The sequence below is a fragment of the Talaromyces marneffei genome, chromosome 4 (genome assembly GCF_009556855.1).
Source record: "Talaromyces marneffei chromosome 4, complete sequence".
In the NCBI taxonomy this organism is placed as follows: Eukaryota; Fungi; Ascomycota; class Eurotiomycetes; order Eurotiales; family Trichocomaceae; genus Talaromyces; species Talaromyces marneffei.
This window is the reverse complement of record NC_072351.1, coordinates 2,223,650-2,240,937: the sequence shown is the minus strand read 5'-3', so window position 1 is coordinate 2,240,937 and position 17,288 is coordinate 2,223,650. Positions and strand designations below refer to the sequence as shown.

The window sequence follows — 17,288 nt, the reverse complement described above, 5'->3', positions numbered from 1 at the left end:
AAGTCAGTAGTTTGAGGACCTTGTCGTCGTCAGTTCATCGTTCGATGACACCATTGAATCGGCATTGAGCTGATGGCGACGCCAAGGTACATAAGCTACTAGTTAACTAACCTAAGTAACCAACTAACTAGTTAGTTAACTAATACATACGTAGTAAGTTACAGAGAGAACTACGTAGGTACGGTAACGTGTACTCTCTGTATGGAGCCAGACTCCAGACAAAATCTAAAGGGCAAAAAGTTAAAGCAAAAAAGAAAAATTTTCCCAGCAGGTGACGCGATTTGGATCGAGGGTCGATCTAGTAACGGATACTCATACTAGCGGTAATTTTGTGGCTTATTTTCTCTATTCTGCTACCTGATCCGGTTATAGCGCACATCATCTTGCCTGTTGTGGTTAGCGGGGAGCGTATTGCCCCGTACGGAGAAGGTATTCCGTTTTTTCTTTTCTTTTTTCCTTCTCCTGCCTTCGATCTCTGCTGTACCCCGCATCATGTGCCCTTCCGCCTTAACGCCATCTTGCGGTGAACAGACCTCTGATTGCATCTCGAATTCCATGACTTCATACCGACTACAATCCGAATATCCAGGAATTGCATTGAAATAATCCGACAATTCTGCAACTTTTGTATGCAAAAGTAAACAAAGCATCCCAAACCGGCCTGGAATTGACCCTAAAAAGACACCGTGCTACAAACATTGGACAACAGGACATTGTTATTACATAAGAGTATATGAGTCCACGCGAACTAAGCGAACCTAGTTAAGTTACGTAGATAGTTTAGATGTCAAAATAAGCACAGACGATGGACTTGCCGCCAAGGTTTCAGCTGGAAAGGGCAGGGCTATGCGGCAGCCATTGCGCTTACTATGTCTCCCGAGCAAACTTACTCCGGATGGCTAGCTTGCACTAAATCACGCGGGTATCGGCACCAAACTTTGCGCCTTCTGTGCTAGCTTTAGGGCTACCCATCAAGTTTCAACTCCTCGCCGGGCCGGATGGCAAATGGCAAACTACGTAGGGTACATGTGATGCGTGTTCCTCGGAAATGCTTCATAGTTACGTATATGAGCGCTGAGAAAGTGTTTTACTACATTGTACGTCCTCCGTGCTCTGTATTCAAATTGTAAACCATTACTATGCCACTAACTTTGTAGAAATTTTACTCCATAAGTAGTAGTATCGGCGACCGCCGTTGACAGTTGCTGGTGGATCTGAGAGGATTCTGTTAGTCATCAGGCACCAGTAACTAACTAGTTAACTAACTTAGTTACTCCGTACCTAAATAGAAGTCCACAGGAACCCGACTACGTACTATACAGTAAAGGTTTACAGAGTAGAACTTGTCACCAAGCCATCGGGCTAGACCTGACTATTCGAGAAGCCGGACGGAGTAGTCCAGGTTCTGCCCCTCCATCCGTCGAGTTGACCACCCCCTTTGAATTGCATAGATTTGAGTAACCGCTTGCGAGAATTGTTCTGTTGAAGTTGAACGTCTGATGCCAAATTTCCCCAGTGTCCTTGTCTTCTTGCCAGGAGTCTAAATCCGATGTTCATTTTGGAATACAAGCTGCTATCAGAATTGTTACTACAGAAACCAACCCGTCGAATGAGAAACAATTTCTGCGTTCTAGACTACCTAACTTAGGTACCTATTCGACCATGTCGTCTAGACGATGTATAAGCTTTGGATCTAGTCCAGAGTGCTCTGCTGGCGGTGAGGGCTTCGGCCCAAAATAGACAAAATGATGTCTTGTTTCTTTTGTCTTCGTGTTTTCTCTGACTTATTATTGATGTTTATCAAAGAAATAACTTTCTTCTTCAAAAACATAATTCTTTCATTTTGACTTGTCTTATAGATACAGACTATCCGTTTGCGATAAGACGAGATCCGACCGAGGACTTGTCGGACACCCAGACTCAAGGGTGGAATATAACCCGACGGAGTGTCCGGGGAGTACATACTTTCAGAGGAAACCTGACTTACATGTCTTGTGACATGGGCAAAGTGCCCTTAATCTGGTCTAGTAGACTCGAAAGAAGTCGGTGGTGGATAGGTGTGAACGCTTTCAAAACGATGGGTATCCTAATATCTATACTATGGGCATCAGCATTATTCTATATACAAGGTTTCATCTTTGATACTCCTAGACTTCTTGGGCAGCCGCATCAGCAGCCTCATCTTCCTTTCGCAACTGCTCTTCTAAAGCTTTGCGTTCTTTCTCTCTTTGCGCGGTTTTCAGTCTCATAAGCGTGATCTCTTGCAAACTCGGTGTAGTCAATGCTGGATTCTTGATGGTCGAGCTGTCAGGCGGCGTTGCGTGGGCAGGTCGCGCCGAGAAAGAAGCAAACGAAGGCTTCCCACCGCCTATCTTCGGTGCTGAGCCGTTTTTGAGGCTAGCAAAGTCGAATGCTGGCTTCTTGACATTGCCATTACTAGTTGGAGGCATAGAAGGGTTAGATGTAGAGGATGCGGTCGGTGTCTCGCTAACTGGTACTGGCGAATGACTATCCGATCTCGATTTCAGATCTGGGCCAGTTCCTGAAGCCCATACCACAGATTCGAGAATGGACCAGTCCCCTTGAGCTCCTGACTTAATCTTTTTCGCACTATCAAGAACAGCCGAGTGAGCACTGACTATTGATGTGTAAACAACCACTCCAGTAGCAACCGTCTTCTTTTCCTTCTTCTCGCCGACTCGCTGTCGTTTGTCCTTGAGCAAGAATGTATTCTCCACTTTCCCAAACGCTGAAAAGAGCTCTCTCAATCTGTCCTTATCGAACGCTTCACCAGGCCCCTCGCGAACCCAGTGTACTTTGACAGCCCTCTCGAGCTCCGGAACATTCGTACCACCTTCTTTAGACTTATCGACTCGCGCAAAACTTCTATCCCGCTCTTCACGTTCTTGCTCTGCCGCCAAACGCTCCTGCTTCTCTTCCTCTTCAGCCTCCTTCATCAATTTCTCTTCTGCCTCTCGACGTCTCCGCTGCGAGTTTTCCGCAATACGTTGAATCTCCCGCTCCAGTCTTTCTTCGGCCTCATTATCCGCAGCACTAGACATCATCCACGTCCTCTTCAACCCACGCTGTGCCACCGCGGCGCCCGCATCACCCGCCCGTTCCCTAGCCTCTAGATCTTCTTTCATCTTCCTCTTCGCCGCATCCATCATCTCCACCTCCCGCTTTTTCCGTTCCCTTGCCTCGCGCGCATTATCGTAGAGCTGGCGCACAGCCGCGTCAGAGAGTACATCGTATGCGATCTGAAGTAAATGGAACTTGTTGATGTCTTCGGGTGTCGGGTTCGCGATTTTATCTGGATGATATTTTAATGCTGCTCGGCGATATGAGCGGCGGATCTCGTTGTCTGCTGCTGCGGGCGATACTTCTAGGAGCGCATAAAAGTCTTGTGACGATGCCGCGTGGGCTTTGAGGTCGTCTGTGGGCGCCATGTTGTGATGCTGGCGCTGGTGAAAGTTGTACCCCAGGTAACTATTTTGTATGAACGCGTATACTTAGCCGAAGCCGAAGAGTGTTACCAAATCAAGTTTCAAGTCGTATTGTTTCTGTATCCTAAGCCCCAAGAAACTCGTCAAGAGTTGATATCGTGTGAGCGACAGCCACAGCAGCTTACATAGCTGCAGGATAATTTCGGTGTTAGATCACGTGATCTTACATCAGATTAGTCATCTATCTTCTCATCCAGGCGGCCAATACACGGGCACCCGGGTGCCCACACAATTTTGGACACCCGGGGTGCCCAATCTGGCTAAGCATATGAGAACCCCCGAAGTCTTGCAACTTTATCAGATTTACAATATTCTTTTACTGTCTCAAACATGAAAGAACTATGGATTGAATAGTTAAGATCTATGTCTACGGCTGCGCAAATTATATTTATCATATCGGTCTGCTTCACCCACAGGTAAATGACCGTGCTTGGACAAGTAGTCACTGTAATATGCCTGCATCTCGTCCTCCAATGCTTCATAATCTCTCTCTACAGGTTCTTGCTCTAAATTAGGTGCCTCCCGTAGCTGGTCTCCTTGTGAATCTTTTGGGAGACTGGATCCGGGGGAATTATCCGCATGATTCAATGACTGAAGAGAGTCAAGACTGCCCTCAGCATCAACCGTGGATTCTTGTGGCAATTGTGGAAGCCGGGCAACCAGATCCGAGTGTTTTAAGGGACAGCACAGCGATTTCCTGCTATGCCCAATTTGATGGCATCTGCTGCACGTCATAGGGGCCCTTTTTCTACCCTCAACGAGTTCAAATCCAGAGGGCTCACGTCTTGTGCTGGAAGCTACTTTGCCCGATGCCTTTTCAATACGTTCCGCCAATCGAAAGGGTTGTAATATAGCTGCTGGAGACGGTTGTTGGGATCTCTTTAGATGCCAATAAGGGTGAAAGTGATTGAGAACCAGAGTCTCTTGTGTTTCTAAGAGTCTCTTCAATATATGTGCACAGGGAATCCCAAGAGATGAGGTAAATAGCCCACGGCACGAAGCTAAAGATGGCTTAGAGAGCAATTCTAACTGCTCGTTAACTTTCCGTAGAGCTTGATATGATACTAAGCCATGTACTGCCTTATAGACCTTGCTTGATAGATTAAGTGGCATTCTGGAACACTAACAGGCTCGAATATGCTTTAACTCGCTGACTTGGTTCACGACTGCTTGTTTTATCAACCTCCACGCTTCAAAAAGATCGATTGTGGACTTCTTAATGTGAGATTTGATTAATGCATGGATCCCCTCAACCCTATAGACTATCATATTAGTGCCAGCACTAGTAGTATGAACTAAAAAGTTACCTAGAAGTAGCAACATTGCCAAAGTGAAGATGCTGATCCACCTAGGCCTTTATAATCTTTTCTTTATATATATCTAACCACTCATCTTTAATATACCGAAGTGGCTCAAGGCAGTTTTGATGCTGTGCATATTTAAGCTGAAAATTAGCAACACATTACTTATATACCAGTTCTGTGTTAGACGCAATAATTGCATACCATCCCGCGTAGAACTCTTTCCACAAAGTTTCCTCTGTCTGGATTACTTGTCCTCTTTTCACTCTAAAAGATAGCTGGCAGTGGCGTACCACCGCTTTATTAGTATGCCAGAGACAAAGCAAACTTCTTGACATTGTAAAAGACTTGTCAACAGCATTCATTGCTGCCACGTAGTAGTCGGTTAGGATAACAGACAGGAGTGCATCCTAATAGAGCGATTTGAGCTGAGTCAGTGCCTATATGTATTACTCTTCTACTTCACTAGAGAGAAAGGTAAAAGCAATACAGAAAGATCGCTGACAACAATCCACTCCGATCATGTCAAGAAATAGGAGTCCATATTTGTTTGTTTTGTAAGTGCAATCTAGTATCAAGATATCTAGATTTTGTTGTAGATATACCACTGAGTCTAGATGCGCAAAGAGGATCGCAGTCAGCTGGTTGGCAGCATCCAGTTGAATACAGCTCCAAAAACCCTCGTTATTGAGTTGATTCACCAGGGCTTAGATGCTGCTTTGTCCCTGGACGAGCTTGCATCGTGTCGATGCCGCAAGGTTATAGACGTCTTACTAGGTTGTAAGAGCGTTGGAAGTCTGACGGATATAAGTCCGGATTTCTCGTGGAGGAACGCCTGCTGTTGTCAGGTCTGCAATTATATTCACTTCCTCATCTGGGAGCCGACGGTGTGCTCGGTGTACTGAAGGTTCAGTGGATGGCGGATGGTTATATTCACAGAATTTAGCATCAGGTCGATGTCTTAATACCCAAGTGGTCCCATCCAAGGACTCCTTAGCCACCACTGAGAATAAACAGTTTGTGCGCTGGCTCGATGTTCTGCGCTTTCAGTTGGATGATGGACTAGGAGGAGGCTTGTTTCTGTCGCATGCAAAGAAAACCTTCACTCGGCCATTAGATGTCTTCGAGGACTTGCCGGTTGTAAAAGCATAGCCTCGAGGCTTTGCCCAGGAATTGACATAATCGAACACAGCCTTTCTAGAATTGAAGTCGCCTTCTGGTGGTAGGATGTCGCTAGAGAATCCTTCAAGTACATTAACAGTCGAGGTAAGGATTGAATCTGTGGTATCAAGCGGACTGATGAGTGTTGGCACTTGCTCTATCTTTTAACTTGCTTCATGATCTCAGGTCATTTGCATAATCCATTTCTGTTTTCTCATTTTCCATCCCTCTATTTATTTGATCTTATTCCCACCCATTCTCTTCCCAAAATAAAAGAATGTGACCATCTAAGCGCGGAGGAGGCCCGGACAACGGCCAATCAGACCTCTTAACGCTGAATCCAGCGCTTTTCAGCACTTTCATCCCCAACGAAGGCTCTTTGATATGTTTATTTTGACACAGGAGGGTAATATAAAGTTTGATTGATGTTTCACGTACTTGTGTTAGAAGTTGAACGTTTTGGCAGAACCGCCTGAACTTCCAAATGTTGGTGCTTAGCCAGATTGGGCACCCCGGGTGTCCAAAATTGTGTGGGCACCCGGGTGCCCGTGTATTGGCCGCCTCTCATCCATTTGTAGAACCTCTTGACGTCCCCGAACACAATTTGCAAAATCAATCAAATGCTCTAGCATGTCGGCTATCACCGAGGCTATTGCAATGGACGGACATCTAGGCGTCTCCGAGATGAAGCTTTGAGTCGGCCTATCTTTCGTCCGAGACTCGCTTTGATAGTTGAATCAAAGAAAAGAAAGACACAGCGAGTCTATTCGATTACAAAATAGATGAACAATGTGATGTATAACTAGTCCAGTGATGACAGTGAACCATCTACATGGGAAGTGTCTGATCATCAGTGTTCACATGCCTCACTTCAGAATCAAGTAGTTAGGCTATATACATGTTGCAGAGGTTTGTTTATGGTCACAAACCCCTCGCTGTTATTTGCCTGTTTAGGCAATTAAGCAGCATGTTGCTCAGTTCATCACACTCCTAGCCCTATAGGGGCCTGGATAGATGAATACCTGTCATATGGCCCTGCCTTGCATCTCCTCTTACATCACACAAGCCTCAAACAAAGAGAATTCCAGAATCCACAAATCGCATTTCCGAGTAGACCTTCTAGGCAAAGGAAATGCTTGACGAATAAAGAAAACCTGCCTAACTAGTTAGTCACCGTTGCTGAGCAAATCGGTGAGCCCGCTCTATAAGTATTTTAAATAACACATGATACATACATAAGGTTAGGGAAGCGAGTGAACATCCTCGGACACGTCGATTTTATTGTTTGTTCAAATGAACACGACAAATGAACCACCAATGCATATGTGGACACCAATCAATCATGTAGGCAGCCTCTTTTCTTCTTCCCTTTGTTGTCGGATTATTTCCATAGGTCCATCCAATATGGGAAAATATCAAATAATCCAGAAAATTTAACAAAGCGGAATGGGCGCTTAGAAATTACAAAGTTGCACATTCGTTCCACAGTTGATCATGGAGATACATCAATTATTAAGCGTTAAACCCAGTCATTAAGCGATATTAAGTACCTTTTCCTTTTTCGGTACTGTTTTCAAATTCTCTCCTTGGGCATATTGAGATTTAAGCGAGCCATGGGTACAACAAAGGTTGAACCTTACACGATAGAAAAAGGAACGGTTGAAAGGTCAAAGGGAAATTTTCTCCGGAAAAGTTTTCTCTGGTTGTTTGTACGTGTGCCCTATGGCATAGTTATTGGTGTAGGATAATGCCCTAATCTTAAGCGATTGAGGTTTTCTTTCTATTGATTGATCGATTGACGTGTGACAGCTGAACTGCCTTTGGAGTCGACTGACTCAAAGACACCTCGAACAATGGATGGGATAGGTAGCTGTCAGTGTAACCAGATTGTATAAAGATAAGCCAGAGATGCGCCTCAAACTTGAAAATCACTTACCTTATATACTCGTGTTCGGAGGTCCAGATGTCACGTTTATAACACCTCCCCGGGCAGTCTTTCGAGCTAGCAGAAATGGAGAATTCAGTCAAGATGAGAGATATTTTTTCACTTAGACCCATACAATTTATCGATGAGGGGTATTCGGAAATGTATGTGAACACACTTCTTGTTTTGATCACCCTCGCATATGCTGCCTGATGACTGATAGCTTTTGCATAGAGACAACGAGTCTACAATGTCGCTTGATCTGAACACTGTAGACTATCGGCTTCAAGACGGCCAAATATATGTTGACGAAGATGATGGTAAGAATTCTCAAATTCTTATATTCGACGTCACATTAGGGAAATGCTTAATTGCTTGTTTTAGCATATAGTTGGCCGGATGATGAATGGTGTGATTCTTTCGTGGAACTCGATAGCATCACTCCCTTATATGATCAGGAGGAAGTTGAACGGTTGGAATTAATGCACTTAATCTTCACAACGGCCGAAGACTACTATCTGCACCTAGCTCCTATCAACTGGCATCCGCAGCGTATACTAGACATAGGCTGTGGAACGGGGACATGGTGCATCGAAATGGCAGATGCATATCCAAGCGCCGAGGTCGTCGGAGTTGAACTTTGTCCTTCTCAGCCGATCCTGGTCCCTCCAAATCTATCTTTTCAAATTGATGAGTTTGACGATGAATGGACCTATTCCCACTCCTTTGATTATATTCATGCTCGGCTTCTGGCTGGCAGGATTCATGGCTGGCCTAGGCTGATGCGGCAATGTTTCGAGTATGTTTTCCTATTTGCCTTCATATCAATGTCTCTAACTGATTACTAGAAACTGCAATTCCGGTGGCTGGGTGGAGTTTCAGGATATAGATCCATTGTTTACTTCTCAATATGAGTCGTCATCTCAATTTATCGCCTCGAAAGGAGATGTGATTTATCCAGCTCCATTCCTTGCACAATGGATGCACGAAGCTGGGTTCATCAATATCCACGTCGTCAAAAGAAATCAGCCCATGACTCCAAGTCACGGAGGCTCGAAGCTGGTAAGATTATGTTGAGAGTTAAATGAAGACGGAGCAAATACTGACTATGAAGTAGCAAATGGACCTCTACGATGAGACACAAGAGCTTTCCACTAGTGTGAAATCATTTGCGAGGACAATCCGCTGGAATCGAGATGGAGGCGATGCTTTCCATGAAGACCTTATGAGTGATGATGTATATGCCTTGCCCGTCTCGATAGATCTGTAAGTGTCTGTTAACAAAATACCTATCACTTGAGATCTAATGATTTCACAGCTATACCGTTTATGGCCAGAGACCATGAGACTCATCTCCAACATTCAACGATTATCAAAAAACACATTGTTATGAGTAATGATTATGCTCACGAAGGAATATGTGAGATGTCTTTAGCGACGTTGGCTGACGCCTTCTTTCCTTTTTGCATGCAACATCTAGGTCACCTGACCCGCTCCTATGTACAGTTTTACCTACAAAAAGCCCTTTTGGTTCTTCCTCTGTTAGACAACATTTATTTTCAATCATTCATTCATTATGGGTATGGGACGCTGAACGTTCAATCCTTGCAGCCTCAAAATGAGACCAAATCTATATTACCAGGCAGTCATGGCTTCAGTCCCTTTCTCAAATGCTTTAAACGCTGTTGAATCTCAATTTTGCGTAGTTCCAGCAGTAAATCCTCCTCATCTGCCTCGTCCAAGTCACCGAAGACTGATTGTGTGATAAAGACTGACTCTTTCTGCTTGCTGTTAGCAACAACTGATGGTTTGCGAGTATTGTGTACTCCATTTAACTTTTCATTATCCTTTTTCACCCATCCTTTCGACATGTGAACGGCCTTTTCCCAGAGAGCAAACATTTCAGCACTTTTCTCGCGAGGTACGCTAGGCTCGAAGACCGCACCGCCAGCTCGATTGATGTCGCGCAATTCGGTGAAGTTGCGCCAAAGGCCTAGGGCTAAGCCTGCAGCAATAGCAGCTCCAAGGGCGGTGGTCTCCCGCATCTTGGGACGATAAACTGGGATTGATACGAGATCTGCTTGAATCTACCGCCAAAGAGATTAGTTAGAGAACATGGAATTGTGGTTAGTCTTTTCAGCACGTACTTGCATCGCGAGATCCGAATTACTCATACCCCCATCAACAGCCAGTTCTGAAAGCGCATGTCCACTATCTTTCTCCATGGCATCCAATATTGCTTTGGTCTGGTAGCAAGTTGCTTCTAATGTCGCTCTGGCTATATGACCTTTTTGAGTGTACTGTGTAATTCCAACTAGAATATCGTCAGATCACTTTCTCGTCGTCTTTTTTTTTTTTTTTTTTTTTTTTTGATTTGTGGAAAACTTACAAATCGTTCCTTTGGCATCGTCTATCCAATATGGAGCAAAAAGACCACTGAATGCCGTGACAAAGATACAACCACCGTTGTCTTCTACGGTTGCTGCTAGTTCATTGATTTCCTTCGACTCTTTGAATAGACCGAGGTTATTCTGCAGGAACCTGACACCTGAGCCCCCGACAGCAATGCTCCCTTCCAAAGCATAGACGGGCTTACCATCAAACTGAAATGCCACAGTTGCTAATAAACCGTGCTTGGATATGACCGGTTTCTCACCGACATTATATAGGAGAAAGCAGCCTGTTCCATATGTGTTTTTCGCCAGACCGGGATAGAATCCTTTTTGGCCTACCAGGGCCGAGGATTGATCACCCAGACATCCCATGATTGGCACTCCTTGAAGAGCACCGGAAGATATACTTCCATACGCTTTCCTGTGTGATGAAGGCACGATTCGAGGTAGATGAATCTTTCCTTTGACACCAAAAAAGTCCAGAAGACGATCGTCATATTCGAGAGTTGCTAGATTCATAAACATCGTCCTTGATGCATTTGTGGGATCAGAAACAAACACATTCGCTGTAGGGCCGCCATTTAATCGATATATCAGCCAAGAATCGACGGTACCGAATGCAAGATGCCCTCTTTCACAAGCGTCTTTGACCTTGGGCACGTTTTGAATCATCCATAGCAATTTCGTGGAAGACGGATACGTCGAAAGAGGCAAACCACAGATTTCTTGCAAATCTTCGGCGCCTTTTCTAGATTTCAACTCCCTTACAATAGCTTGTGACCGCGTATCCGTCCACACAACTGCATTGTGCAGAGGCTCCCCGGTCACAGAATCCCATAACACCGTTGTCTCCCGTTGATTCGTTATTCCAATTGCGTTGATCAACTGCCGACTGTATCCGAGTTCTTCGAATTTCTTAACCGCTTCTTCGATGCATGTTTCAACCGATGATACGAGTTCGAGGGGATTGTGTTCGTGCCACCTGCATTTCATTAGCATCTAGAGCTAACATGGAAATGGCCATGAGTTAAAGATACCCTGATTTTGGGTATATTTGTTCAAATTCCACTTGATGCGATGCAACAGGCTCACCCTCTCTGTTGAAGATCAGAAACCGGGTGCTTGTTGTTCCCTGATCTATAGAGCCAATGAAAGACTCAGCCAAACCTGGCATTATGTCAAGCTCGCGGGAGTTGATTGTTGTTGAAAGACAAAAAAGGGATGACAGTCAAGCAGAAGCGCAAGAATTATTTCCCAGAGAGAAAATGGTTTAGGTTGCGCATTCTGATATATTTCACATGGGAATCAAAACAGCACGAGCTTACCAGTATCGCCCCATCGGGGTACCAATAACGATTGGCCCCCCCACACGAATAGTGGCATCTGACTGGGGGAGAAATAAAATCCCTGGCCATTCACCGGCTATTGTGCCGTCGCCGGCTTTGCTGGACCGAGACGGATCATCGTCTGTGCGCTTTGGTTAGGTACCAGTAAACAACTTTGGGGTAGATTGCGCATGTGGGATGAGGGTGGACGGCCGATAACACACTCGAAGCTTCTCCACTAAGTCGAATACGAGTGCGGAGTCTCCCCGGGGAGTATTTAATTGGAGACACAAGGCCGTTCGATGGTGCTTTGGTCACACAGCGTCGGACAACTATATAGGTCAGTCTCGACTATCGTGGCAGAAGACTCTCACCCACCATTATATGCCGAGTCATCAGTGCAACCTTGACAAGGAGACTTGCCGCCTGTGCGAGGTTATCTACATACACATGCGACGGTGTGACAATAATTGTGTTTCTATCCAGACTTTACTGATTATGAGGTGAGATGCTTCCGATGAAATGACATTCCGTGCTGCGCCATCATGAAAACGCGGGGTGGGGTCAGAAATATTTATACGATCAACACGACGATAATAATAATGTACCAACCAATTCATATGCACGAGTGAATTCCTCTCCACTCTAGCAAGGACCGATGGACCCTAGACTCCATCGCCGTGACATTTCGATGCGACGGATGGGATGAATAAAACTGGGTCCGGAGAAGGACGATCGCAACGACGACATACTTATTGATAATCCGGGGTACATGATAGCGAAACAATCCTCGATAGTTGTCCGATAATTTTGCTGGATCTGAGGTCTATGTGGTGTGGAACGATTTCGATTACGACAGAAAAAGCCGACTGTATTATTTATGCCTGATCGACAAGGATTGCGCTGCACGATCATACGAGGATGATAAATGATAGCCTACCTGATCAGCGTACGTTTTTCAGGTCACTCAGGACATTGATTTCTAGGCTATGCGATCCAGGGATAGGATTAATGAAGGGGTTGATCGAATATAATGTTCGGCTTTTTCTGGAGGACCGTTGCCTGTATTCTGCTTTCCGTGATCTGTCTGGCTTGTCGATACGTTGCCATCATGCTCTCAAACATCTGAAGCACTACTAGATGTAACAACAGAGCAGGTGTTATCGAAGCCCTGGTCTCTGAATGAGGTACTCGGCGTATATTCGTGTCTTTGTACGACATCTACTGGTTCAATTGGGAAGTATTTCCGTGACTTTCCCTGGCTCCGTAGGTTGACTTTAACTTGAACTTGTGGAATAGTTCTAGCAGATTGCATCCAGATAGAACATCTTATTGTAACGGTGTTAATAAGCTGCATGTAACACAAAATGCGTGGACTTGAGTTCTGTCTGTTGTCTCATTGGCGAGACCGTCGTTGATGGTTATCATGCCAAAATAGTTCCAGGGACCTTCTGCATGCAACGAGCAGAGAAAGCAGATAAGAACTCCATATTTGAACGACGAATATAAGCAGCTTTGATATCATAGTCCGTTTGAGTATACATATTCATTTCCGAGTCAAGAAATTTTAGAGAACGAAGCATGGTCGCTGAAGAAAGCTTAACCGAAACGATGAGTAGCCCCAGCAGGAGAAAAGGAAATATTATCCCGTTCTCGGTCCCGGGATCAGATGGCTATGAGCAAAAGAAACCTCTTTGGAGTTGTATTCGATATGCTTTGAGGGAACCATTCTCAGAATTCTTTGGGACCATGATTCTGATCCTGTTCGGTGACGGCGCTGTTGCTCAAGTGACTCTCAGTCGGGATCAGAGAGGTGACTATCAATCTATATCATGGGGTTGGGGGTAAATCCTTCTTCGAATCAGTCCCCTCCAATCATTTCATCGCCGAACTAACTTATCCTTACAGAATCGCCGTCATGCTCGGTGTCTACACTAGCGGCATATCCGGCGGCCACATCAACCCAGCCGTAACATTCGCCAACTGCCTGTACCGGAAATTCCCCTGGCGCAAATTCCCAATCTACACGCTATCCCAAATCCTCGGCGCCATGACTGGAGCCGCAATCGTGTACGCAAATTATAGATCGGCCATTGATGCGTACGAAGGGGGCCTGAACATTCGTACCGTACCGGGCTTCTCACCGAATGCCACGGCGGGCATATTTTGCACGTATCCTGCACCATTCATGACGAAGACAGGGCAATTCTTTTCTGAATTTATTGCTAGTTCGATTTTGATGTTTAGTATATTTGCGATCAAGGATGATAATAACATCGGCGCGGGACCATTGACGCCGCTGGTCCTTTTCTTCGTGATATTTGGGATCGGTGCTTGCTTTGGATGGGAAACGGGGTATGCGATCAATCTTGCGCGCGATTTTGGTCCAAGACTTGTTAGTTATATGATCGGCTATGGCCATAATGTCTGGGCTGCTGGAAACTACTATTTTTGGGTAAGTTGTGCGCTTTGCCAGCTGAATGATGCGGCGTGTTCTGAATGAGATCTTCATGCAGGTACCCATGGTTGCCCCCTTTTGCGGCACTGCTTTTGGAGGTTGGCTATATGATGTCTTTCTATATGTAGGCGAAAGCCCGGTGAACACTCCCTGGATGGGCTTAAAACCACTCAAATCTCATCCCTATACAGGCACGCATGAGGGCCAGGTGTAACCAATAACCAATAACCATACTTTGAGATTGCTCATGAAAAGATCTATTTTCTTCGTTACTATACATATATCAGAATCATTGGAAATACATGTTCATGAATAAAAGCCCACTCCGGTAAAAAACAAAACGCCGAATCCATCTGTCGTCTTGACCAAGGTGGATGTATGTAATAATCTATGTGAGGAAGCAAGCGTCAAGGCATACTTGCCATCGATCATAATGCATGAAATAGCGTAAATCAGCCGTGAATAGGGAAGAAAACCCCGGAAAAATAACAAGGCCTATACATCGCCGATGATATGGTCATGAGAACGACGTGAAAAATGTACAAGATAGGTCTTCTACCTATCTGATGGGAATATTTGCACTGTCGAGAAGGGTTGAGAAGTGATTTGAGTTCCCGAATTGGAGGTTGAAGGAAGTGTTGGTGATGTAGTCGATGTCTTTGGTGATATCGTGGGAACTGCCGATGGAGATGTAATGATCAACGCTGATGAGACGGAATTGAATAATGAGAAACTTTTGCGATGTAAATAGTGATCAAGTGGAAGTGGTGCTATGGCATGACGTGCTACTGTCTAGAAGCGCCCTTAACGCCATAGTGGGAAGAGAAGCCCAAAGACGACGGATGCGGAGATGAAATAGACAGGGAAATATTCTGTAAACATTGTCAGTTACTGAGAGTTTAAAAAGTCATGCAGGACCCAGAGGAAGCCTTACTCTGAGAAACCGTCAATGGCGCTAACTTGCCACCTCCTGAAGTAGTATGCTCCGATGAAGGATTACTATTGGTAATCGATGCCGTGGCCGTCGATACCCAGGGCCAAATGTTCGGGGTACTCCACGACGAAGTCTCTCTATGAGTGCCAGACCACGGAATAGGAGCTTCGCCTCCAGATGAAGTGATTGTTGCTGCTGAAGCATCCGTCGCAACTGATGCGGTCGCAGCCTTGTTCCCATCAACACTTCCGCCAACAGCCGAGATTGAGTCGGCAGTACCACTTTTGCTGGTGTATACGTATTCGCTTCCAGTCGAATAATCAATCACCGACACCGATTTGCAGTACATGGTGAATGGGCCCTTGCTGTAATCCGTGGTTCCGCCGGCCCAGTTGATTGTGCCGGATGGATTGCTGGGGTCACCTCCAGCCCAGATACCGATCTTGATCATCATCGGGGTCTGGGGGTATTGGCCTGAATTAGCAGTGGCAGGAGACATGCTGCGAACGGTAGTCCCGTCAATCTGCCATACAATCATGTTGGCGGTCCAGTCGATTGTGTATGTGTGAAAACTGTGCTGATTGTTTGACATTGCAATTGTCTGCGCACGATTGTATTCGGAAGTGTCGCCGTGACCGAAGTAGTTTGTCTGAACGCTCGAGGCGTCGCCGCCAAGGAATTCGAGATCGATTTCGTCTAGTGTGTCTGATTGCATCACTATACTGCTAACAATGCCGGTACCGGGAGCGGATTGAAGCACGACTTCGAGATGTCCCCACATGATGTAGAAGTCGGAAGTGATTAACGGTGAATCACCCTTGTTGGCAACTGTGAAACCCGCTCCAGTGCTGCTGCTGTATGTGACTGTGCCGCTTGTCGTCCAATTGTGTTGGGCTCCTCGTGTGAAATCGAAGCTTGCGGAACCGCTGAGTGCTGGGTCAGCTGGACAGCCTAAAGGAAAGTTAGCAATTAAATTTTCTGAGCGTTGTCTAAAGGGAGACATACCAGTTTGTTCTCGAGGGTTGCAATCAGTATAGGTTTGCGCAGACACCTGTGTCGATAAAATCAATGCAGCGGTTGCTGCAGATAGCCTCGAAACCCTCATATTTTCTGGGGCAATGCGATCCAGAAAAAGAAAAAAAAAAGGAGAAGAAACAAGCTCTTTGGCTATCTAGCCTGAGCAACTCGTAAAATTGTCTGCAAAGAGATGTTCCCAAAACGATATGAAGACTCGAACAATGAAGCAAATGCAGTTGATTGCTTGGATAATCACACAATTCACAACTAACAGAGAAGACGAGGAGGAGGTGAGACAAGATAATTCGTTCTATCGGCTTTGGACAGAAATCATATTAATAGTTAAGCTAGCATTTAAACAACCAGAAAATCAACAGAAGGTGTTTGTTTACCAGCCTCTTCTGCTTCAGTGTCATCCACGTGGGGCTTTGCCTTTACATCTGAGCCTAATTCGACCATTGGCCAATAGGAAAGCTCTGCTGCCCAGCCCCATCTGGCGCTAAGCTATAAATGGATAACGAGGTTGACAGATCATTGGCCACTTTCTGGTGTGTCTCTTTGCACTGTTTACGCCGTACTACGTACAGTCAGTCGATGTGAGATCGAGAGATTGTTCAGTCGTATTCCGTTCCTATGTCATATATATATGTTTTGCTCAACAACCAGCTTACTGCGGTTCAATGCCTCCACAGGTCCCTTGTTCAATTTACCTGGTTCTGTTGATTTCGTTAGATGTGATTGGCCTGAAAAGAGAGAGGCGGGAAGGCGCTTGGACCACGTGGAGATAGCGCCCCGTCCACTGCGTCCAGCCTTTTTTCGGATGGAGTCATTCTCTGGGTCTGCCGTTTATGATATAAACATTACTCTTCCCATCAAGTATCAGCAAGGAGGAGGTGTTCCACGCGGCCATTATCCACAGCCACGCGTGTCTTGGCGATCAATGGGTGAAGATTACGCGGCGGGTTTCGATAGGTCAAACAAAACTTGTTGGTACCTACTGTGAAATGTTACATGTGCAGTTGGAATGAAAAATCAGTAGCATGGTTGCTGTCGACAAAAATAATAAGGCTTGACTTGTTCAGAGAAGCGGTCTTAGTTCATCCTCTGAGTTTTGTCAAGACTCTAAAAACCGGGGACAACCAAGAAATGCTTTGATGTGAATCTGTCGTCGATCTTCAAAACAGGACATTGCTATACGGGGAACTATATCTAACACTATTGGATATCTTTCGATAGTTGCCGTCTGATACTGCCCGAAATGTCTATCGG

At 45.4% G+C, this 17,288-nt stretch overlaps 5 protein-coding genes across 5 annotated transcripts; 2 read left to right on the top strand and 3 right to left on the bottom strand.

The window, feature by feature from the left end:
• Nucleotides 1–2,147: 2,147 nt before the first annotated feature.
• EYB26_005842 (uncharacterized protein) lies at nt 2,148–3,449 on the bottom strand (the record flags this gene model as incomplete). The annotated part of the gene is made up of 1 exon (XM_054265122.1): nt 2,148–3,449. The coding sequence occupies one exon, from the start codon at nt 3,447–3,449 to the stop codon at nt 2,148–2,150; it is 1,302 nt and encodes a 433-aa protein (XP_054121097.1).
• A 4,548-nt stretch (nt 3,450–7,997) lies between these two features.
• On the top strand, nt 7,998–9,238 carry EYB26_005841 (uncharacterized protein; the record flags this gene model as incomplete). The annotated part of the gene is made up of 6 exons (XM_054265121.1): nt 7,998–8,056; nt 8,127–8,212; nt 8,277–8,691; nt 8,741–8,954; nt 9,010–9,158; nt 9,211–9,238. The coding sequence occupies 6 exons, from the start codon at nt 7,998–8,000 to the stop codon at nt 9,236–9,238; spliced, it is 951 nt and encodes a 316-aa protein (XP_054121096.1).
• A 300-nt stretch (nt 9,239–9,538) lies between these two features.
• On the bottom strand, nt 9,539–11,459 carry EYB26_005840 (uncharacterized protein; the record flags this gene model as incomplete). The annotated part of the gene is made up of 4 exons (XM_054265120.1): nt 9,539–9,979; nt 10,040–10,206; nt 10,282–11,267; nt 11,323–11,459. The coding sequence occupies 4 exons, from the start codon at nt 11,457–11,459 to the stop codon at nt 9,539–9,541; spliced, it is 1,731 nt and encodes a 576-aa protein (XP_054121095.1).
• Nucleotides 11,460–13,191: 1,732 nt separating this feature from the next.
• On the top strand, nt 13,192–14,282 carry EYB26_005839 (uncharacterized protein; the record flags this gene model as incomplete). Its single annotated transcript, XM_054265119.1, has 3 exons — nt 13,192–13,454; nt 13,519–14,065; nt 14,127–14,282. The coding sequence occupies 3 exons, from the start codon at nt 13,192–13,194 to the stop codon at nt 14,280–14,282; spliced, it is 966 nt and encodes a 321-aa protein (XP_054121094.1).
• Nucleotides 14,283–14,872: 590 nt separating this feature from the next.
• On the bottom strand, nt 14,873–16,107 carry EYB26_005838 (uncharacterized protein; the record flags this gene model as incomplete). The annotated part of the gene is made up of 3 exons (XM_054265118.1): nt 14,873–14,940; nt 15,003–15,953; nt 16,008–16,107. 3 exons carry the CDS (start codon nt 16,105–16,107, stop codon nt 14,873–14,875), a joined length of 1,119 nt encoding a protein of 372 aa, XP_054121093.1.
• Between the last annotated feature and the right edge of the window lie 1,181 nt (nt 16,108–17,288).